The 23,386-nt window shown below is 51.2% G+C and overlaps 2 protein-coding genes across 3 annotated transcripts in view; one reads left to right on the forward strand and one right to left on the reverse strand.

The window, feature by feature from the left end:
- Positions 1-23,004, forward strand: LOC115530830 (inhibitory synaptic factor 2A). Its single transcript, XM_030339628.1, has 4 exons — positions 1-740; positions 8,636-9,926; positions 15,508-15,579; positions 22,737-23,004. The coding sequence occupies exons 2-4, from the start codon at positions 8,641-8,643 to the stop codon at positions 22,918-22,920; spliced, it is 1,542 nt and encodes a 513-aa protein (XP_030195488.1). The 5' UTR covers positions 1-740; positions 8,636-8,640; the 3' UTR covers positions 22,921-23,004.
- Positions 1-23,386, reverse strand: part of dock1 (dedicator of cytokinesis 1) — a 189,843-nt gene that overhangs the window by 76,487 nt on the left and 89,970 nt on the right. The gene's annotated exons all lie outside the window — the stretch shown is intronic.

Below are 23,386 nucleotides of genomic sequence, written 5' to 3' on the forward strand. Positions count from 1 at the left end.
ATGCCTCTCCCCCATCTCTCTCTCTCTCCCTCCCCACCAGGATCAGAAACACACACTCAGCGGAGGAGACGGACTGGCCGGCGTGGAGAGACCGCACGGACGGGAGAGAGACACCAGCGCAATCGCAGCGGCCAGACGCAGGGAGGGGGAGATACCGGCTCTGCACGCGCCGCCGTGTTGCCGCGGTCGACCCGAGATCAGCCGCGGCATGGATGTGAATCAGCCGCCTTCGGGGGAGGTGCACGTGTGTGCGCGTGCATGAGCGATAAGGAGAAGGGGGGGGGAGAGAGAGAGAGAGAGAGAGAGAGAGCGGGGGAGTGAGAACCTGGCTCCCGCCACACAGCGAGAGCGTTGGATAGAAGGAGGAGGAGGAGGAGGAACGGAGGGGGAAATCAAGAGCGGGTGGAGGAGAGGGAGAGGAGAGGGTGGTTCAAAAACAGAAGAAGAAGAAAGAAAAAAAAAGGAAGAGCGGGGTAGCGTTGACTTTCACCGCCGACTGAAGGGAGCGGATCGCTGCGAGCAGATGTGCAACAACTCCGGGAACTACCGCCACAGCCCGCGTGCCTCCGTCACCTCCACCTCCGCCCCCTGCCTCCGCCGTCTCCGTCTGCCCCCCCCCAACTTCTGCCTGGGCTCAGCCTCCTCCCAACTCGCCCCCCCTGGGGGAATGGACTTACACCGGCACGGCCGCGCACCCGGGCTCCCGACTCCCCCCTCGCACCAGTGATTCAGCGTCTGAGGTGAGTGCTCTCGGCGGCGCCGCGCTCCGCTCCGTCGATCCGCTCCCCGGCTCGCTCTCTCGCTGGCCGGCCAGCGGAGCGGTGAGCCAGGACGCGGTCAGACCGTGGGGGAGTGGGGGGGGGGGGGGGGGAGGAGGCAGGGGGCGTCGTTGATTGGATGTCACGCGTTAAGTCGTGGGCTGGGATTCTCTCCCCCTGGAATGTGTTGTCGTGGTCGGAGTTCTGGGATTTGTGGCGGTGAATTGATTTGATCGAAAAAGTTGAAATACACGTTTGGGATTGTGGGGAGTCGGAGAGGAAGCCCCCCCCGGCTATGTGGAGCGCTGACCGCGGCTGTCGGGGGGGGGGGGGTTCACCTCCTCGCTGAAACCACGCTCGCTTGCATGATGCTGCACTTCCTCCACTCGCTCGCCCATCCTCCCCCCCATCACGCTGACCAGTGGGGGGGGGGGGGGGGGGGGGAAGAGAGAGAGAGAGAGAGAGAGAGAGAGAGAGAGAGAGAGAGAGATTCTGTTTTTGACCGCACGGAATCCGTAATGACGAGTAGGGTAGTGCGTTGGTCCCTGATGGGGGGGGGGGGGGCTTGGCTGTGAAGTAATCTAGATTAATGTGTCCAGCTGAGCTCGCCGTTCATTAGGACAGAGGGGGCGGGGGGGGTGATCATACCACAGATGCATGTGTCCCCGTGTGAATGTGTGTGTTTGTTGAGTACATCACTTCTCCTGTTTAATCCCATCGTCAGAGCGAGATTATGGGAGGGAGAGAGAGAGAGAGAGAGAGAGAGAGAGAGAGAGAGAGAGAGAGAGAGAGAGAGAGAGAGAGAGAGAGAGAGAGAGAGAGAGAGAGAGAGAGAGGGGACAGATAAAGACATACAGAGATCAGATTTTGATTGTCCTCACGAGGTCATGCGTACCTCACACGTCACCATCACAGATAGCCCCACCCCCTTCACCTGGCCCCGCCCCTCCTTGGAGACTTCAACTCCACTCAAAATCACGAAGAAACAACTCTCACCCAAACACAGACACCCACCCACACGCCCAGACATCAGCCACCGTGTACAAAGCTGCCATTAAACGTCTTGCATCAGGTGTTTATATAAACACACACACACACACACACACACACACACACACACACACACACACACACACACACACACACACCCCCTTTGGGGACAGCCTTGCTGGGACAGGTCTAGTGAGGTCCTGTGAACCGGACCTGGGACCAGGAGCGTCGGGGCTGGCTGCTCAGCCCGACGGGCCCCCGTTGGCCCCTGGGTGTTCTGCTACTGGTGCCCCTCACTCACCCTCCAAACAAACGTCTGTGAGCATGAGGCCAGCATTGGCCTTTCATGTGCTAATGAAAGCCCCCCCCCCCCCCCCCCCCCTTCCTAGGACTCCCAGCCCAAAAAGGGCTTTTTTGAATCTCATAGGATTCAAATCAAAGCTGAAACAGGGACACTCCTTAATGAGCATTGCTTTGCGTCTAGAAGGGGAGGCCTTCTTAAGGTGGGAGTTTGAGTGGCAATCCGCTGCATTATGCTTTGCTTTCGGAGATGTCCTGTTTGTTTTGGTAACCTCTTTGAAATGTCAGCGGCACCATCCGATCACTTCGTCCTCAAAGTAGAGCACATTCTAGAACGTTCATCTAGAAGGACACACAATGTCAGGAAAAAATAAAACGTCTACAATCCTGCAGAGAGACCATTAAAGATAATCCAAAGGAGTCAAACGCAAACTTTCCCCAGAAGCTGTCGTATCAACCCGCTCACGGAGCTGAAACTATTCCTCTCCATAGGTCGTACTCTCACACACACACACACCTACACAACCCAAACATCTACTTTACTTCACAGGCCTCAGAGATGACCTTGCCTCTGTTCCGTTCTTGCTTTCCTAAGAGCAGCCAAGGAGGCAGTATATTTAGTCTTTCATCTAATCTGCCACTTTTCTCCACGCTTCCCTCCCACCAGACACGGGACTGTTTATTTGAGCGTGTGGGTGTTAAGGCGTGTGTGTGCGTCTGTGTTTGTGCGTGGATGTGTGTCGCGAGCGCTCTGCCGGGGGGATCAGTCTGAGTTGTGAGGAGTCGCAGTAGCAGGAGGTTTCTCCAGTTACACATCGCCTCTTGAAATCACAGCCTACTTAAGTGGCCTAGAAGAAAGCGTAGAGTGAGAGAGAACATATGAGAGAGCGAGAGAGGGAGAGAGAGAGAGAGCGCGAGAGAGACAGAACGATAGAGAGACAGACGGACAGAGACAGACATTACAGCTCAGAGAGAAAATGTGAGTAAGAGAAGGAGTGACCCTGTGAATCCTGACGACAGCGCTCCGGTGCCTGGGTGATGCCCGCGTTGCCTGGGTCAAAACCCCTCTCTCTCTGCTCCCTGGAGGACATTAGTGGCATTAAACGGACGACTGCAGTGTCATGTTAACAGACTGAAATCGTCCATAACGTAAGGCACGATGTTCAAAACACTGTTTTGCACCATTTTATGCAACAACAAATATGTGTTCCTTCTTTTGGGCGGCATGTGGCTCAGGAGATAAAACGGGGTTGGCTGGTAAATGTCAGGTCGCTAGTTCGAACCCCGGCTCCTCCTAGCTGAGTGTCGAGGTGTCCCTGAGCCAGACGCCTCAATCCAACTGCTCCAGACGAGCTGGCTGGCTGTCGCCTTGCATGGTTTACACAGCCTTTGGTGCACGTATGGGTGAATGTGAGGCAATATTGTAAAGCGCTTTCAGTGGCCACTGCTTAGAAAAGCGCTATATAAATGCAGTCCATTTACCATTCCCATGCACTGTTTAAGCAATGTTGACCAAGGTTGGTGATTTCATGTCAATAATGCAAAGTGGAATATAGATGACGCGAAAAAACTATCAAACAAATGGATGGATCCGCACTTGACATCCTGGGTGGGACCTGCTGCCTAGCGGAGCTTCAGTCAAGCACACTAAGAAATGCTAATTGATATTCGTAATCTTAAGTCGCACGAGAAACTTCTATTCAGAGCAAAATCTGCAAGTCATCACGTTTTATAATGAGTTGGACTCGGAGGCAGGAGGTTTTGGGTGCGCGCCCTCCAGCGAGTTCCCTGAACCCTACCTGGTGCTTAATGAGCCAGCCTGTGTGGTTCACCATGGCTCTTTGGTGACGAAAGACCGATGGTGCTGTACATTAATTACAAAGGATAATGTTCTGCCCGGACACACTCTTGAGGACTCTGCTTTACGTGCTCGTAACAGATGATTTAAAGTATTTTTCAAGACGAGCCGTGTGTGATTATGGCCGGCCGGGGCATTTGAGGGAGTAGTAGTGTGTGAGCAAGAGTGTGGAATAAGATGTAAGTAGAGTAGATGCATCCGGATTAGAACAGAGTTTGAGTAGGGCAGTTCACACTGGAAGTGGAATCTTCAGGCCGATTCTGCTCTGCTGCTGAGATAAACAAGCACATTTCCTCTCACCATCAGTGTTCAAAGCGCAACACATCTCTGATGAATTTGCTTTCTGATCCAGCCCAACTCCGATTTGACGTACACATTTCATGGTGAGCATTCAAATGTCATAGTTCTTTCAACGAACAAAACGGGGGACTGACATGGAGTTCTCAAATTAAGCCTTTCCAAGATGCACGATTCCCAGTGGTACTGAGAAATGTGTTATTACTTTAGCAAAAAGTTGCTCATTTAAAAGTTCACACAGAGGCTGCCGAGCTTTGGTGCCGGCGGGATCAGATACGTCTACGGAATATCCACGGCGTTGAATCGTGATGTTTTTCATTGACCTATTAATAGACGTCTCTGTGGCAGAGTGGAGGGGGTAGTCGACACAGCCTGAACTCAGCACTAAACAAGGAACACTGAACTTCCTCTGTCTCCATCGCAAACAGACTGAGGTTGAATCAGGCGACATGAGCTCACGGAACCACCGACTCTACCGCGACACCTTGGGTTTGAACCGAGACACGATAAACCGAGTAGCAGTCCACTCGTTTGGAGGGTCGGTGACGAGTGCTCTCGTCACGAGTAGAGTCCTCACGCACTCATGCAAATGAGGCCATAGTGAACTGCGTCAGGAAATCACCGTCCTCTGCCCTCGGTGAAGAGCAGGCGATTCGTCAGCGGAACTCTCCGCGAGGGCGTGGGCATCTGTGGCGGTCAGCAACCTCTCCGGTCACCCACGTAGCGGGGCTGGGATTGACTCTTGTCTGGGTGGTTATTCTGTGGTTTTGCGGACAGGACCGGCGTTTGGCCTGGCCCAAGCCCCAGACGCAGGCCTTTCTGGCCGCAGCGGGCAGAAAGGCCTGTCCGCGAGTGAGGCAGAGAACCACGGCTGGACGTGTTTTGCGCCCGCCCTATTCCCAGACTCAGGCCCTTAACACGGGCAGAACGTGTGGCGGTGCATGTGGGCAAACCATGGCCGCCCACGGTGTCATCACATCATGGCGTGACGCACAGTTTATTTTTTCTGTTGTTTTTGGCCGTTTTCTCCGGTTTTGTGGGTCAGTTCCCTTGACTGAGTCCCCCCACCTCCCCTATAAACAGGGCAAGGGCGGGCACGGGCTGGGCGTTCCGTCCCGGTGTGATGAGTCACCGTGGGTGGTTACGTAACGGGTGCCCCCTGGGTGTTTTAGGGATGACGTTTGGCGAAAAATGACATCTGTGGTGCGGAAGGGAACGGACACACCTTGCAGTGTCACACACGAGGACACGTACGGCCCAGGCCTCAGCTCAGCCTCTCCACTCGGCCCGATGCGATGCAGTGATGCTGCACGGTGTTCACATCCTGCATGTCATGGGTTCTGCGCTAAACTCAAAGCAGGAGGCCTTCTCCTGGTGTTGGGAGGGCCGCCGCCTCGCCTCGGGGAAGGGAACATCCTGTGCTCGGCGTGATGGGAGCCGATGTTTAATTGATTACACTCAGCGAGACCTCTCACCGTCAACACCGGCCTCATTTGGGAGAGTGGGAAGGCAGGCAAGGGGATTAATTTTGGATGGGTGTGATGGCCGCAAGGGGAGTGGAGGGATCAAAGTGGAGAGGCCAACACATGTCTTCTGCCTTGGGAGGCGATAGCAGAGCCTAGCTCACTCCCGGCAGCAAGACATTTACATTTTCAAATTTAGCCGAAGCTTTTATCCAAAGTGACCTACAATAAGTACATTTGTTAGAAGAAAGAGCTACAACAATATATCTCTGTCGGTATAGTAACGATGTTCAGGGCCCAGTGCCAAGGAATAACAATTGCTAGGTTCACCCATTCCCTGTATACGACAAAGATAGCTAGGGTAAGATGCTACACAATGCTCAGTACTATTTCTGTGTGCATAGACGTACATCATACAATAAGTGTGTAACCCAAGTAAGTATTCTATTCGTAAAGTTGCCACACATTTATGTGTTTGTCTTCTTTGGGAGGGGGTCACAAAGCATACGAGTCCCTTCACTAATGTGATTAAACGCTTGCCCCAGTGATGTGCTCACATTATAAGCCCCTAAATCTTTAACTACCAAGTCATTAGAGGCTGAGGAAGGGTCACCCTCTAATCATTAAGCACACTCTGCTCCTAAGTCCCCTCCGCCGAAGATCTGACAGCGGCGCGCTGTGCAGCATGTTCGGCGCATACTCCGACGGCAACACCAACGACTTAAACGTGCTTGTGTGGACCGTATCGTGCTGCCCACGGACTTGTGCTGTGCTCTTCATTAATTATGCAGCCTTCCTCCTCCTTTGTACCAACATTAAAAAACAACAGCCAAGGACTAATGGCGTTTGTGTTATGTTGTCGTGCGGAACATTAAAGTGCAGCAGCAGCCCATGTTTCAGCAGGCGGGCCCCCCCTCTCGGAGCAGCGATGCTAGCCTCCCGCTGTGTTCGAGTCTGCGTCCAAACCATCGCTGGGCACCGCAGGGACTTGAAGAGGCTTTAATATAGCGTCTCCCCGCGGCCCCTAGGCCTTGAACCTCGCCCAGCAGCTGAGGAGCCGCAGCACAGATGCCGGCCCAGGTGCATGTGGAATGGGCTAGTCTGCACACAGCTCCGTACGTAGGAGCCGGTTGGCAGGGAGGAGATCCGGGGCCGCTGTTAATAACGTCCACAGATTAGACAGAGAGGTGATGGCACCCCCCAGGGCACCCCTTTATCAGAGGAAGCATCGCAGCACTATGCCTCTAATCACATAATCACTATTCCTCCACTAGTTTATTCACTATTCCTAAAATAGTAAATGCACTATTGCTCCAATTATACATTCAATCTTCTCCCCTCATATATTAATTCTTCCTCCACTCGTATAGCCACTCTTCCTCCACTAGTATAGCCACTCTTCCTCCACTAGTATAGCCACTCTTCCTCCCCTAGTATAGTCTCTCTTCCTCTCCTAATATATTCACTCTTCCTCCCCTGGTATATCACTCTTTCGCCATTAGTATACAAGGATCTCATATCAGATTGTTCTTTGATCAAATAACAAACAGCAGGTGTGGATCGTGATTAAATTGGGGCGGAGAGGAGTGTGCGTGTGTGTTGGGGTGCATGCGTATCTGTGTCCGTGTGCGTGTGTGTGATCGCATGCAGGTGAAACCAGAGGTGTAGCGGAAGGGAGATACTTTCTGCAGACAGTCAGCAGACGGTGCAAGCACGCTGAGAGTGATAAGGACGATATCATATCCAGCATCTCCACGCCGGTCTGGACCGCTGGCTCATTGAAAATTAGCATGCAGTCGCTGGGGGAGCAGCTATCACAGGCAGCAGGCCTCTCTACCTGGGCAGGCAGGGGACGCATGAGGGATGGGGGAAGAGATTCTCAATGCGACGGGGATGGCTTACAGCCAGTATCTACAGCCTGTGTTGAAGTGTTAGGGCGGGGAGGGGAGCCCTGTATGTACTTCATGTGCTGATCCTCGTGTTAAATAGAGAGTGGAAGGTGCACGGGGCACCAGTATGGACTGGAGGATGAATGAGCTTCTCTTACTGCAGAAAAAAGAAGAAGGGAAGTAAGACCTGGACTCTGTTGTGTTCCACCGTGGCCTCTGCCTGTTTGTGTGTCTGTGCGTGTGCACGTGCGTTTCAGTGGGTGTGTGTGCATATAAGGATAGCAACTGAACAGAAACGTTTATCACAAATAAAGGGAGGTTGCACACAAATAGCACTGACTGTAAGGCGCTTTTACTGCCAATAATAACATGACTAAATTGGTGTCATTGGTTACACAGACAGAGAGAGAGAGCGAGCCAGAGCCAGAGAGAGATTAGAGGAGCTTCATGGAAATCCGCACAGATTAGTTTTTGTAGGCCATGCTAAAACCCCTGGAAGCCCTGCAGTGTAGGCCTTGCAGAACACCTTGTAGCAGTGTGGTGTAGGCTGCATTAATACCCCTGGTAGTCCTGCAGGGTAGGCCTTAAGACCTAGAAGCCCTGCAGTGTAGGTCTTATTAAAACCTCTGGTAGCCCTAAAGTGGTGATCGTGCCTTGGTCATATTTCAGACTTTTTAACAACCGTATTTTTTTTTTGTATAATTATTTTTGACGAGTGATACACAGCTAATAATAGTTGGTATCCAACAATAGCTCTGTAAATTACATCCATTACACAAGACGTTCTTCCCCTTTTCACTTCAAGTTCTCCGCAGGGGGCATCAGAGCAGTCTTTTGTCTCAGTCGTTCGTAACGATTAAAAAACTCTCACTCTCTCCGTCCCCCCCTCCCTCCCTTCCTACCTCTCTCCCTCTCTCCACCCTTCCCTCTCCATCTCTCGACCTCCGGCGCTTTCTCTCCCCCTTTCCTCCCTCTCCCACCGCTCCCTCAATCCCCCCCCCCCCCTCTCTCCCCCTCCCTCTCTATCCTTCTCTCTCCCACTCCCCTTTCCCCCTTGACTCCCAATCCCTTCCCTCTCAGGAACCATGGTGAGCAAGGAGGCTGGCAAGTACGCGCTCACCAACCACTCAGAGTCCGAGTCGGAGGCGGGCCCCTCTGCGGGCCCCTCGCTGGCCCTGGAGGTGAAGTACCCACTGGACGCCGGCCAGCAGCAGCAGCAGTCGGTGCGGAAGCGGAACAAGGCGCTGCAGGTGCGCTTCAAGGACATCTGCGAGGCGCAGAACGAGCAGCAGCGCGAGGCCGCCGCCCTGCAGGCCGGGGGCCGGCCCGCCAAGTCCTCGTCCTACAAAGTGGCGCACCGCAAGTACATGACCGTGCCGGCGCGCCGCTCCATCCCCAACGTCACGCGCAGCACGGGCGTGCAGACCTCGCCCGACCTGCGCAAGCGCTACCAGACCTTCCCCTTCGAGCGCAAGAAGGGCCACACCTTCAAGCACGCGGCGGCGGTGGAGACGTACACGGCCCGCGACAACGGCTTCGTGGTGGTGGAGGTGGTGCCGCCGCCGCGGGCGCCACCGCAGCCGCCGCGGGCGCTCGCCGGACGGGGGCTGGACGAGGAGGAGGAGGAGGAGGCGGCGGCGGCGTGCGGCCGGGGTGGGGTCCGTCGGACCCGGGCCCTGCTCCACACCAACGAGTGCGTGGCCACGGTGGAGCAGCACAGGGCGCCGGCGGCCCTGTGCTCCGACGCGCTGCTGCTGAGCTGCCCTGCGGAGGTCAGCGCCCTCCCGGACGCGCCACCAGGGGGCGGCGGCGGCGGGGACTACCAGCTCTGCAGCGTCCCCCCGTCCGGGAACCCCAGGCCCCGGCCGCAGCGGCGGGAGGACGGGGCGGGCTGCGGGGCCAAGAGGCAGCTGCTGAACGTGGAGGAGGGCTCGGCCCGCACCCTGCCGGACAGGGTGTCCAGGGTCACGGGCCCCCTCACCTGGAACTCCCTCACGCAGGTGGAGTGTCTGGACAGCCCCTCCGTGAGGAGGAAGAAGGGCCTGCAGCTCAACGGCCTGCAGTCTCAGACGCTGCCCCGAGCCGGGGCCGGGGCCGGGTGCTCGAGGCAGCCGCCGCCCTCTCCGCCTCTACGGGCCACGGAGGGCCCGCCTCTCCTGTCCCCGTGCGGCGCGGGGGGGCCCGGGGGAGCGATGGCGCTGGGTCCGGGGTCGCCGGAGGCGTGTAAGCAGATAGTGCCAGTGACTAAAGACGGGGATGTTAAAGCACAGCTGCAGGTCATGGAGAACATGATCAGCTCCAGTCAGGAGACCATCAAGGTGCTGCTGGGGGTCATCCAGGAGCTGGAGAAGGGCGAGGCCCACAGAGAAGGGTGAGTCTTCTGCTTTGGAAAATCCAAGTGACTTTAAGGTGAAATCCAAGTTTACTTTAAAGTGAAATGCAAGTGACTTTAAAGTGGAAAGCAAGTGACTTTAAAGTGAAATGCAAGTGTCTGAACTGAAATGCAAGTTTACTTTAAAATGAAATGCAAGTGACTTCAAAGTGAAAAGCAAGTGTCTTTGAACTGAAATGCAAGTGACTTTAAAGCGAAATGAGGGTGATTTCTCCTTATTTTTCTCCTGGTCTGCAGTTCCCTTCGTGATATTTACCTGATAACGAGTGCTCACTAAGTGCAAGAAGCATCAATTATGAATACAGTCGTGGTTTGAGGAGAGTGAGCTCGTTCCAAGGGTAGCTAATGGCGTACATAAAAGAGTTCAGATTTAGAGTAGCACAAATTAACAGATTTCCTGTAGAGATGGACGGGGACAAGACAATCGCTCCGTTTCGCATCTATGCTGTCTGCGTTTCAAAAAGACCACGATCCATTGTGGACTCTGCATCGCTCAACGCATTAAACTAACTACTCAAATATTAATTTATTTGACCTTAATTTTCTTGTTTGTCTGAATTAAATGTGGTATCAAGACGTTTAGAGAGAACTGCTCAGGAAACAACTGTAGCGATTTGAAAGAAGACTGGAATAGTCTGAGTCGCAGCTCCTTTGGTTAGAACGCCTTGGACTCCCGCGTGGGAGCAATACAATGTAGATATGTGGAGACCATGTAACAACTTTGTGAAAGCGATTTGCTTGCTGACAGAAATTGAGTTTATGAAAAGAGACTAGGGAAAGAAGCACGTAGCGGGCAGGAATAGAGATTTGTCATTACAAAGGCGGTGGCAAACTAAATAGCCAATTTGTTGAGTGATCCCCCCAAACTTCATCTGTGTCTCTCAAACAATGCGGACACACAAACACAGACACAAAAAGACACAAACACAAACACACGTACACACACACTCTTGTCCAGCCATTATCCAAGGTATACCAAGCTGGCACAAAATGTCGGGATCCAGTGGTGAATATAAGTGTTTGGCTCACGGGTTTGGGGAAAAAGAAAACGGTACAATTTATAACATGATCCTCTTCTAGTGTAGAGGCTCTCTATCTGCCTAGGTGGTCACTTTTATACCTGGGGACTGGCTGATTACTCTAATCGAATGGGAGGAGGACAGGAGAGGAAGGAGAAGAGGAGGAGGGGAAGGAGAAGAGGAGGAGGGAGGCAGAAGGAGGATGAGGAGGAGAGAGGCAGGATAGGAGAGGAGAGATGGGCGTCTCATATGTGTTTCTACATATACGAGTGGTGTAGAAACAAGAGATGAAGAAAAAAAAGAGAGAGCCAGAGAGAAAGGAAGCGAGAGTCAGCCTCGTCATGCCTGATTTAATCACGAGCAATGTGGCAGGAATGAACGATGAAGAGGATTAGAGCGATTAAAGGGAACACTTAAAGTGATGGACAACAGGATCTGAAAACAAAGAACCCTCACACTTCACACAGGGCTGAATACACTACACACCGCCCCAAAGTCTTGTCAGCAACATTTCAGAAAGTAAGTCAGCAAACTATCTCAGTCTTGGAACGACAGAGGCTCGTAAAACAGGGAGAACAGATGTCCAAACCCAACACATTTCCTAATGCTTACTGCACACCTTGATGACCTGGATGTCGTAATTAGAAGCCCATTAAAGGTATCTGTGGTCCATCACTCGAGACACATCACCACCTTACACGTCTAACCCTTCTAAAAGTCCCTGAGCATTATATAAGCCTCTTGTAATCCACCTCAGTTCAATGGTGCCTTTCCATTTCCAGGAGGTTCAGAACACTAATGCTCATATTTATACATTGCTTCAGTCAGTGAGGTAGGGAGGAATTCTATTGTCGCCTCTGTCACACTACATTACCGTTCCTCGACCCTCGCTCAAACGTCACCGGACTGACAAATAGCGGAGCCCGCGGACGGCGGGGGATTACATCTGTTGCGTCACTGCTCCTGCCTCATGACATCCATTTCTCTTGTTAGCGAACAGGGGCTGGCACGATGTGTGTACACTCAACGGCACAAAATGTGAGCTAGAGCCAGGGTTCAGCTACCATGGGGGCCTACACGTTGGCTATGGGCTAGGGTTGGTCGGTATTACAGCTAGGGTACGCAACTCTGAGAAACTAGTCAGAGTGATTTTTTAAGTATTCATCCGAAAAAATCCCACCCCACCCTTCAGTCGGCCCTTCAAGGCGAACCCCAGCACTAGGTCTGGCTAGCTTTGAGCAAGACTCAAGGAACCATTATAATGTATTAGACTGACAGGTGCGCCACCCAATCATTTAATTCAGGCTGAATGCAATAATTGGAGGGATTTATAGAGGGGCTTGCTGCAGCCATAGATACTGGATTTCTTCCTTTTTTATGTCAGATATTTTGATTTATGGAATGCTGTCTGGGTTGCAAAGAGAATTTTAGCGCATTGACAAAATATGCTTCTTAGAAAAATTGCCTAGCGTAGCTTTAACATCCTGTCATCACATAAATGTACTTCACATAAGGATAGGATGACAGGTATTAACGATGGAGGAAGATTCGCATCACAAGGCCATAATCAGAGGTGCTTCATTAGGAGATACATCTGGAAGCTTCTCTTCCTCCGTCAGCAAGATGGTGTAGTGCAGGAGAGAAGCAGAGAACATGAACACAGAGACAAAGAGAGAGAGCGAGAGAGAGAGAGCGAGCGCGAGAGCTCTTGGTATGGCTATTAGCTTATTGTATAATTACAGAGCCACCCTACTATTTCCATGTGAGGTAATCAGGGCCAGGCAGTCTGCCAGAGGACAGAGGAGGTTAGAGGACATGAACGGGATCTGAGGAAAGATGTTGTCTCCTTACGGAACCCCTTGGGGCCTGGGCAAGGCTCCATCCTGAATCCACACACACACACACACACACACACACACACACACACACACACACACACACACACACACACACACACACACACACACACACACACACACACACACACACACACACACACACACACACACGATGAAGATCTAGAGAGAAAATCGCGAGCCACCACTCACACAAACACGTACACACCCTCCATCTCCTCCCTCCCTCCCTCCCCTCTGCCTCCCTCCCCCCCCGCCTCCCTCCCTCCCCTCTGCTGCGTGGAGGTCATTATTTGCGTAGCGAGGCAGCCGCAGCCTCTGGGGCCGCTGGGCACGCTCTCAGACAAAGGGCCGCAGGGGAACACTTTCGCTGTGTCATCAGCCCATGTCGGCCGCCGGCCCCCATTAAGCACAGTCACAGGGTCCGCCCTCATACATATAAATATAGAAATACACATGTCGGTTTTTCTATTCTGATGCGTGAGTGAGTACGCAGGTGCATGTGACGGTGTCTTTAGAGCCCCACCTGGAGCTGACCTATAAGAGAGCTCACCTTGTAGCAGGTGGGAGGGGAGATTATCTATGGGGGGCTCACCTTGTAGCAGGTGGGAGGGGAGCTGACCTATGGGGCTCACCTTGTAGCAGGAGGGAGAGGGGGGTGACCTTTGTAGCAGGCGGGGGACATGAGAAGATATTGCTAAATTGCTAACGTCCCAAATGAGATGAGAGAGAGAGAGAGAGACAGCGAGCGCGAGACCGAGAGCGAGAGAGAGATAGAGAGAATAGGAGAGTGAGACATAAAGAGAGCGTGATTGCAAGAGAGAGAGAGACAGCACATTAGAGAGTGAGACAGAAGCGAGAGAGCGAGCGATCACGAAGGTGAACCAGACCATCAGAGACTATTGATCCGCCCATCTGGGCGTGAACGCGTGCGAGTGGGGATGACCTTGCCCTCTGCTTCAACACATCCCACGTGGTACCCTGTACGGGGCTCCACTGGGCCCCAGCAGACCCATTAACCACACAGAGCCCTGTCCCCAGTCCGCATCGCCCCGCGCCCCTCGTCCTTCACCTCAGGAAGCGCTGAGGTGCAGAGGCGCATGCGTCACGGCCAGAGACATCAACTCTAAAAGAGAGTCTGTTAAAGAGTTTTTAAAGTCGGCACTGTGTAGACTAGCTACTGTGAAAAAAACATACTTATTAAAACTCCCTGAACCTGAGCGACGTAGCGGGTTCGCAAGGTCCTCCGGGAAAGTGGATTCAGAGGGGGGAACAAAGGAAGGCGTCGAACAACGACTCTATACACTTAAGCCAACGCTGCTGTGGGCGGGACTGGAGGCTGTTTGCTGAAGGTCAACCTCGGCTCGTCTGAACGATACACCGTGTTCAGACTCTGTAACGCCGTCGTTGTGGAGAACAGTAGGCCTGATTTTGAGGGAAAGCGGTGCACTCAAGTCTGGGCTTTTTAAATACGCGCAATTTTGGGACGGCAGTTTCGATACACAACGCGTGTTTCGGCGGAATGTTACCAGCCGGTGATTGCCTGCTTTTACAGGCATCACCTCGGTGCGTCGGCTAAGAGAAGAGAGCCCTAAACGGGGGTCAGGGCTATAAAAGCCAACTAGCGCAGCATTGATTTCTGCTCCGTGTGTTCAGTGATGGGAGCCCACCGTATGTTCAAGGTAATTACTGGTGATCTATCGTGACAAAACCACAGGCTAATCCAATCGAGGCAGCCGTTGGCGCATGTAACCAAATACTTTCCCTTTATGGGCATCTCCACGCCTTAAGTGGTCCCTGGCGTAGAAGGGGTCATAACAACACATATTCCGGGGACAGCCGAGAATAAAGGCTGTAATAAAATAAAAGACCCATTTAGAACGATGTCAATAACAATCTAACGCCGTTTCTCACAACGGCTGTCGTTAAGCAGCAACAGCCAATCTTCTCGTGGGGCTGGACGAAAAGCACATTAACTCCGGCAGAGTCTCATTAAACAGTCCGTCTTGTTTCAAGGTCATGAAATATGAACCGAGCGGTAATACTGACAAGCGCTCCTGTGTGGAGAGAAGCAACAACACGATAAACGGTTCAGCTCAATTCTAATTAGAACGGATGTAGCCGCGTTGGCAGTCCATCTGGTGTATGAATCTATATGCTGGGACTCTCTCAGCCAATTCTTTTTCTGGCAGTCATAACTCCAACAGTGAAAATGATATCTGGGGCACCGAGTGAGTATTCACTTAAATATTTGTGAGTAAGGACTTCAGCGGGTAGCACAACAACAGGGACTTCAGAGTGTGTCACTTGATTAGGCATTCCTCCTCTCTCTTGTACTACCCGCGTTGTACTAGTTAACCATAGTCAATAGCTGTCAGAAGTTCCCTACATTCAGGCAAGGTCCACTCTGAAGGTCCACTCTGAGAGTCCACTCTGAAGGTCTGCAGACGCAGGGCTGCCCAGCAACCAGGGAATCGGCCTTTACTACCCATCAACCATCAACCATCCTTGCTCTGAACGCTAGCTGGGTGGGGAACTGAGCGATGGAACAGTTAGCTGCCCAGACCCATGGCTGCTACGTGGATAAGGCCTGTGATGAGGGGCGATGGTGGCAGGGGTTGAGGGGATATAATGGGCATCAAATGCATGGTAATTACTCATTCATGACTCTTATCTCCTCCACAGCCTCTCTTATCGAACGGGACAGGACACAGCAAACTGCGACACGTGTCGCAACAGCGCATGCATTATTTACAGGTTAGTGGCCCGAGTCTTTTCCTTTAAGATGATGAATAAAATGTTGTCGACTACTGTTTCCTTCAAGGCTGAGTGGTGTGCGTGTAACCTGTTAGAAAACATACAGAGAGAGGGAGACGTCTATCAGCATGAGCCCTCTCTGGGGGCCGAGAGAGATGGATCTGACCCGCCCAACACTTGTAGTATAACGCCACTATGCTGCTGCAGGGAACAGCGGTGCAACCAAACGTAAAATCACTGGAATGAGGCAATTTAGCACTGCATCAACCTTAGAGGGTCAGCCAGTACAAAGGGAGAGAGGGAGATAGAGAGTGGGGGAGATAGAGAGAGAGAGTAAAGTCGGGGTCAGTTCAGGGGACAGTGTTTCCAGCACGTGACGGGGCATCGTAGGGGTCTGATTCTCTAGTGATGATTCTCAAACCCAACAATGCACGACCCCGGATTGACTCTTTGCCGGTGGACAAATTTGCACAAGGGAGAAATCAACAGAAAGGAAAAAGATCCAGGGAGGGGGAAATCAAAGAGATGGTTTCCACTGCTGTACCACTCTGTTGGCATTTTGTACCCCGCACTCCAATGGGAAAGGAACCATAGCACAATCTGCTTACTGTTCACAATACTAGTTAAGCCTCTGGCTATCACTACAATGAGCTGCTGACAGCTAAACGGACGGTACTGGGGTCCATTTGCTTTGCTCCTACAGCCATCGTGGGAGTAGTGGCCCGGACAGAAATGTGTCAGGGCTTTACATATCCACAGATGTCCCCGTGAGGCCTTGGGTGGCGCGAAGGGGAGGAAGAACTTGTCTTTTATATGAAATACAATTCAGTAGAACCAGGATGGAGATGCAGCCTAGTCTGAGAGTCGCACTGCAGCACATCTTGTTCAGAGGGGTGTTTTTACAACGTTTTGGGGACTATGGGGGGGGGGGGGATGAAGAGAGTTTGTTTTCAGGAGGTGGCAGAAAGACTTTTGAGGCTGCATTATATAACATTGCATTATGCAACCAGAGATAAACAACCCCCTGGTCTAAGGAGGTTCTGTCTGGTTACTTCTGTTGCCCTGAAAGAGAGATGGTACTCAAAGACTAGCTAAAGAACAAGCGACCGGGACTACATCTTTTAGCTAGGTTCAATCAGTTGCTGAACATGTATTATGTGCCTGCTTTTTACTCCTATTATCATAGTGGAAAGGATATGCCATCTCCCTGGGAATTGTCCACAGTTTGCAGGACTGACTAGCTTAAGAATGTGACAGAGACCAAGGCCTCTATAGGACAGCATTGGGCGTATTTCAGAGCTCTAAGCTAGCTAGATTGCGCTTTTATGCAGTCACTCGCTGGGCTAGTGTTAATAAGGCCTGGCTGTGTAGAGCAGCTGACTCGACACCGCTGCCTGTGTGAAGCCCAAGACAGCTGACAAGAGTCTGTTAGCACAAGTCACAGCCCCAAAAGAGAGTATAGGTAAAAACCCAAAGTACAGCAGAGTTGTCTACGAGTACCATGTTTTTGATTTTCCATTTCCTTTCCTCGAGTGAGGATGTCACGCTCAGTAGTCTCTTGACATACTGCGGCAGACTCCACTGAGGGCGGTGTTGTGTTGCCGAGAGGAGACATGTTTAGTAGTTTGTAGAGTGCACAGTGTCCCACGGTGTAACGACTACTCTAAAACCAAGGTGAGCTTTCTGGGGTGAGCCATCAGCGACAAGGAAGTCTATCACCACATACTGTAGTCCCGGGCAGATCTCACAGTCCCACCCGGGCATGACACCAAGTGTTTCAAAAAAGACTTACGTGAACACAAGGCAGGAATAAAACAGCTGGGGGAAAGCGCTGAAAATAGCAATGCAAAAGGGATTCAAAGGCGGCTTGGAACTGAACTGCTGTCACCTGCAGAATAAAATGGAGGGGAAACAGAACCTCAACCCACGAAGGCAGACTCCCATTTGACACCTTCAGCCTGCCAGGGGATTTTTTTTTTTTTACACTCGACAGAAGGGGCAGAATTCCAGTCCCATTGACCGGGCCCTCAGTCACCGCTCGCCTGCTGCGGTAAATCGTGACGATTGGACACAGAGTCTGATATAGCCGTCTCATTCACCCGGGCAGGGTAGATTAAATATCAATCTAATTACAGGGATCTCCATGAAGCCAGCCCCTGCTGCGGTGACACAGCCTGTGTTTTGGGGAGGGCCAATCGCACGTGTTATTCCACACACAGCAAACAGAAACAGGGTTTGTGTGCAGGCGGGGGGCTAGCAGTGTGGGATCGACATGGAGCGATCCGTGCAGTTAGCCAGAGTCCGAATTCGACCCGTGTACAGTTGTAGCAACGCAACACACTAAACGACTGCCACGCCACAACAACAAATGCAGGTCGGCAAAAGCCTGTGATAAGCGCAGACAGGGAGATGGCTACGGACCACCAGCACCCAGAACCCTTTTAACGCATCCTCTTGTCCCATTTACAAAATCTGCCACACTCGCGCTCTGCCTGCTTTGCTCTGCTGGTACGATATGATTTCATTTTTTTCTGGGATGCGCTACATAAAATGGAAATTTGGACTGTGGGTGCTTTGGACACGACAACAGTTCCTGGATCAAGTCTCCAGCAGCACACACACACACACACACATCCAGGGATGAGTGTGTGTGTCCCTAAATAACCCCACCGGTCTAAGAGGTTCCAGGCCCATCCATCCGTGGAGGTCTCCTCACTGCTCCCCTTCAGGCGAATGAACACAAGAGGTGGGGAGGGGGAAGGTGGGAGGGCTAATATGCCCAATAGACGTACAACCTCAGAGAACCACATGAGCAGATTATACCAGAAAAAGATCCTGCAAATGTATACGTAAAACTGAACAGGCTAAGCTAAAATGAGGGGCAAAAAAAGTAAAGGTTTCAAGGGCACAGTGTTAAGCTGTGACCTGACAGAGACACTGCCAGGAAGCCTGTTGAGAGAACACATTGTTCTCCCGCCAGGCCCGGAGCGGTTGAGAATCACAAGGTGAGGTGTGCTAAAACACCCAGCGTTACATGAAGCAACAAGAGCCATCGCACTGGAAAACAGCGATGAACGCGTTAAGGATGAGATCAATCACCTCTGCAGACTTACAGTAACTAAGTAAAATGGATTTATAAGGCACATTTAAACACAGTTTTCAGAGGCCAAAGTGCCGTACATGGTTCAAAAGGTAAAGTTTGATTGGCTCTCACTATGAGATCCAAAACGTGAGGCAGGTGGAGTGGAGGAGAAGCAGTAGGTGGGAACGACAGAGAAAAGCAGTGGGATTGGCCAGTTAAAGAGTCTCAGAGTCCTAAAGTGCTGAACAGGCTGTGTACCGGCACCACTCCGGCCTCCAGACTCCTTGCCCTTTTCGAGTCCCAGGCGAAAGGGTAGAAAAATGCCAACAGCGTTAACATTACCTCTCCAGGTAAAAGTAGACCAGATACAGACTCCAGATACAACACAGACACAGACACACACACACACGGTTCCATGGGCTGCCTAACATGCGCCAAACTGCTTGTGATGCGCTTCTGAAACGGACGCCAAGCGATGCATTATGGGAAGTTTTCTGTCAAACCCCTAAAGTCATTCATCATTCACCATTAGGGGTGACAGGGTGACAGATAGCACACAGCTTGTGCATGTGTACACCTGGTAATTGCTGACTGCTGGAGTGACAGTGTGTGTATTTAGGGATTGTGAAGAGTGACAGTAATCAGTCTGTTTATGCGAGTGAGACAAACGTAGGCAGAACGGTGCCTTAAACACAGGCTCAGGGGGCTAGCATGGGGTGTAAGAGAAGCAACGACGCCGTGTAGCCTGTGGCTTCGAACCAACGCATGTGACAAACCTGATGGAGGGCAGGTGTGTGAGTGTGTGTTTCATTATAGACCTCTACCATATCTGGATGAGGAGATTATATGATTGTGTAGCTGGTTACGAATACTTCCTCGTAAGGATGCATTGACTGACAAGGTTGTTTTATCGCTGTAGTATTTGTCAGGGAAAAGGGGTAATTGAAATAAAAGGAGCAGGTTACTAGGGACTGAGCAGCATTGGTGATATTCTCTCGTTGTACAAACTCGGGTTTGGGAGTACATTAGCCCTTCCCTTGCGTGGAAGCTTTGAAGTCCAGCGAGCTAAGGGGGGCCATATGTCTGCATGACCTTTGACCTCAAAGTTGAACCTTTTGTGAACAAAGCCACTGGGGCTAGACTTGATACCATACCGACCCCTGGGAAGATGTGAAAGTGGTGAAAGTGGGAGTACATGATGGCATTAACTATTTCTCTAATCATGCTGTCACATACTTAAAAATGTCCTTGCTCAGAGAAATCGATCGAGGTAAGGTAATCTATTTTTAAGGTTATACCTTTTCAGAGATTCGCTCCTTTCAATGCAAGTGCTGATATTAATTCTTAACTTTGAAGATGCCAACACAGATTTTCTTGGGATGTGCTAAGAAGACGTTTTGCTGTTAATGTTTATAAGCAGTTTGAACTCACAAACTTTGTCATCCGCGGAGACACACATTGTAAGATTAACAGGACAGCAACAAACACACGCCCACACAGACACACACGCACAGTCATGCAAATTCCTTTAAGATATAGGACAACATTTGTGCCGGTCTAATGAACGGACCGCATTGCCTGATTAATTGCAAATAGCTGCAGCATTCTGCACGCTGTGCAAAGTACAGGAAGAGCAAAGTGCTGAGCGGTTGAGTTCGGCATCCAGCACTCTGAGGTCGACTCGGTCTTTAGCGCCCTGATTGAAGTTTTCTTCTTCTCCAATCAAATGTGCACGCTTAGATTTACATAATACACATTTTAAAAGTTTGATTGCAAAATTGCCGGCTGATTTTAATTAAAGCGCAGATGGGGCGCTTCAGACCAGTGGCCTGAGACGCATAGCGACACCGTCCACAATGAAGTCCTTCTACGGTTGCAACCCACCCGTTTTTGACGAGTGTGCTCGAATCACACTCCTTGTTTTCAGCACTAAAGGGCAAACTAATCAGGATGTCCGCCAGCAAAATAATAAAAAACGTCTTTAAGATCTCCTATTATACTACTTTTCAGGTCTTAATTTCTTATTAATGACTCCTATAGAGCAACCTGACACGAATCACAGCGCAAAAAATTATGTCGATTTTCGGGAAACTCTCATCTGGGCACTTTCAGCATTCTCTGTCAACACTCTGCTTCGACCATCTCCTCCCCCTCGCCCCCCTCCTGCCAACCCCACTCCGTTGTGATTGGTTACCTTCCGGAAGAGCATGTCGCAGCATTACCATACATGGAAAATCTGGATTGTTCAACGTAGATAAATCCCGGAAATGTTAACGAGTGAACGGCGACCGGCATCCCGAGTGTTTAGGGCTCTGCACAGCGACCCCAGACGGTCAGCAGGGAATACGTCTAAATGCCTGTACTTCATTATTTGACACTTTAGTATGGTTAAACATGATTAGAAATTATTATAACAACGTTTATAGGTCATAAAAGTCAAAAAAGCATAACAGGTGCTCTTTAAACCCAAATATAGAAAAATATTAGAGCAGTCAAACGATTAAAATATTTAATCGTGATTAATCGCATTAATGTCATAGTTAACTCACGATTAATCGCGATTAATCACAAATTATTTTTCTATGCTAAATATCCCTTGATTTTTTTGTCCCATAATTCTGCTCATTTTAATTCGCTTATCAACATGGTGAATTGCATCGGCTTGCCTTGTGCAAATGATTTTTTATTGATAACAACATTGGCATATACTGATCAAAACAGGACGATACAAAAAAAGAGCCTATAGTGCAATTAAACGACTGCTTTGAACAAATGTCATTTGAGCATAGCAGTCAGGCTACTGCTTCTTTGTTTTGAGGCAAAGAAAAAAAAAAAAGTTTTTTTTTTTTTTTATAAAATAATTGCGTTAATCGCGCGATAATTTCTTTAACGCCGTTAAATTTGGTTTGCGTTAACGCCGTTAATAACGCGTTTAACTGACAGCTCTAAAAAATATACAACAAAGTGGGAGTGAAATATATAAACGCCACTCAGCAATAGACCTGCCAACTACGGTGACATCACAGGAGGCGGGGCTTCCAACTCAAAGGGGCCCTAATCCCTTACAGTGGTTAACAACACACACTGTGTGTTGTTAACAACACTGCCCCCGCGGTGGGAGTCAGTCTAGACAAGGCATGCTGGGACTTTCTGACCCGGATCCGGGCTCCCTCACCGATAAGCGAGCGGCATCTGCTCGCGGCGCTGAGAGAGGGGGGGGGGGGGGGGGGGAGGAGGCTCTGGCAGATTAGCGCTGCGCAACACTTAGCAAGGCGGAGCTAATCGGAGTTTCACTTAGCTGAAGCTAGCCGTCGGAGAACGGGTTCCCGCGGGATTACACAACATGTAGAGGACGCCCCGCACAGATAAACTCCTTAAACACACCCTCGGAGAAGCGTGTTTTAAAGCAGACATGTTGTGTACGTTTCTTTTTCTGTGTCTTGCTGATTTTTGTGGCCCAGTGGGGGTTAACAAAGAAACTCTGTGCCGGAGATCATTTCGGAGGGTATTCTCTGCACACCTGTCTCCCAGTGACCCAGTATTCTCCAGGATAAAACTGCTGAGGGTCTTCTCTTCCCCGGGAAGTGAAGGAGGAGGTGGATGCAGCAGAGACACTAAAGTAGATCCGGGATGTACTCTGCTACTGTGCGAGCGACCGAGGGAACCTTAAGTCAGGGAAGGCTCAATGCACTCCCACCTTTGTATGCATAAAGAACTGGAGAGATGGAGTGGGGTGTTGTACCATATTGCAGTAGTAACACAAAACAATAATGTGGTGTGTCGTGCTGAAAGAAATGTGTTTCCATGCCTTGTGTCTTTCAATGGATTTCCAGTTTTACTCTTTACAATCCGGCAATACTAACATTTGCCAAGTTATAGCTTTGTCTAGGTCTGCTTCTCATGTTCACTTTCTCTCTCTCTCTCTCTCTCCACCCCCTTCTACTCCCCTCTCCCTCTCCCCATCTCTCCCCCCATCTCCCTCTTCCCCCCGTCTCTCTCCCCCCGTCCCTCCTCTCCCCCCCCTCCCTCCCTCCCCCCCCCCCTCTGTCTCCCTCCCCCCCTCCCTCTCCTGCAGTGTGGAGCTGGACTTCAAACAGCAGGAGGACAAGCTGCAGCCTCTAATGAAGAGGCTGTGCCCCCCCGAGGAGTCTGGATTCCCCCCGCTGCCTTACCCCCAGGAGGCCTTCACCTCCACGCCCAAACGCAAGTCCAAAGCCGACTCCAAGAAGCACCCGCGCTGGAAACTTTGGTTCCTTTGAACCCCGGATGCAGAAGAAGAGTTAAAAGAAGACCGCGCTTCGGTCCACAGAGTCGACGCCCCCCCCCCCCCCCCCCACCCTCCCAACAGGGTGATTACACCTGTCCTGACCGGCAGTGGGGACGTTCCCCGGACCCCCGCTGGGAGAGTACACCTGTCGGTGACGTCCGGGATGGTTCCTCTCCTCTTGTTCCCTTTTGTGGTGCCACTGCAGAGCTGCTCTGCTGTGATACGGGAGGAGGATCGGGATGGAATACACCGGGACCTGGAGGCAACCCGGGGAGTCGGCCGGGAACGTGGGGGGGGGATTTGGAATTGGATTTTGGGACGCTTACGGAGAAAATAAAAAAAGTAACACACGTGTTTCGCGGATGTTTTAAAACTTAGGACTTTCCACGAGAGGAGAGTGGGATTATACTAACGCAGCTCTTCTGGGAATCGTAAAGGAGTGAAGAAAAAAATACAAC

The sequence above is a fragment of the Gadus morhua genome, chromosome 18 (genome assembly GCF_902167405.1).
Source record: "Gadus morhua chromosome 18, gadMor3.0, whole genome shotgun sequence".
Lineage (NCBI taxonomy): Eukaryota > Metazoa > Chordata > Actinopteri > Gadiformes > Gadidae > Gadus > Gadus morhua.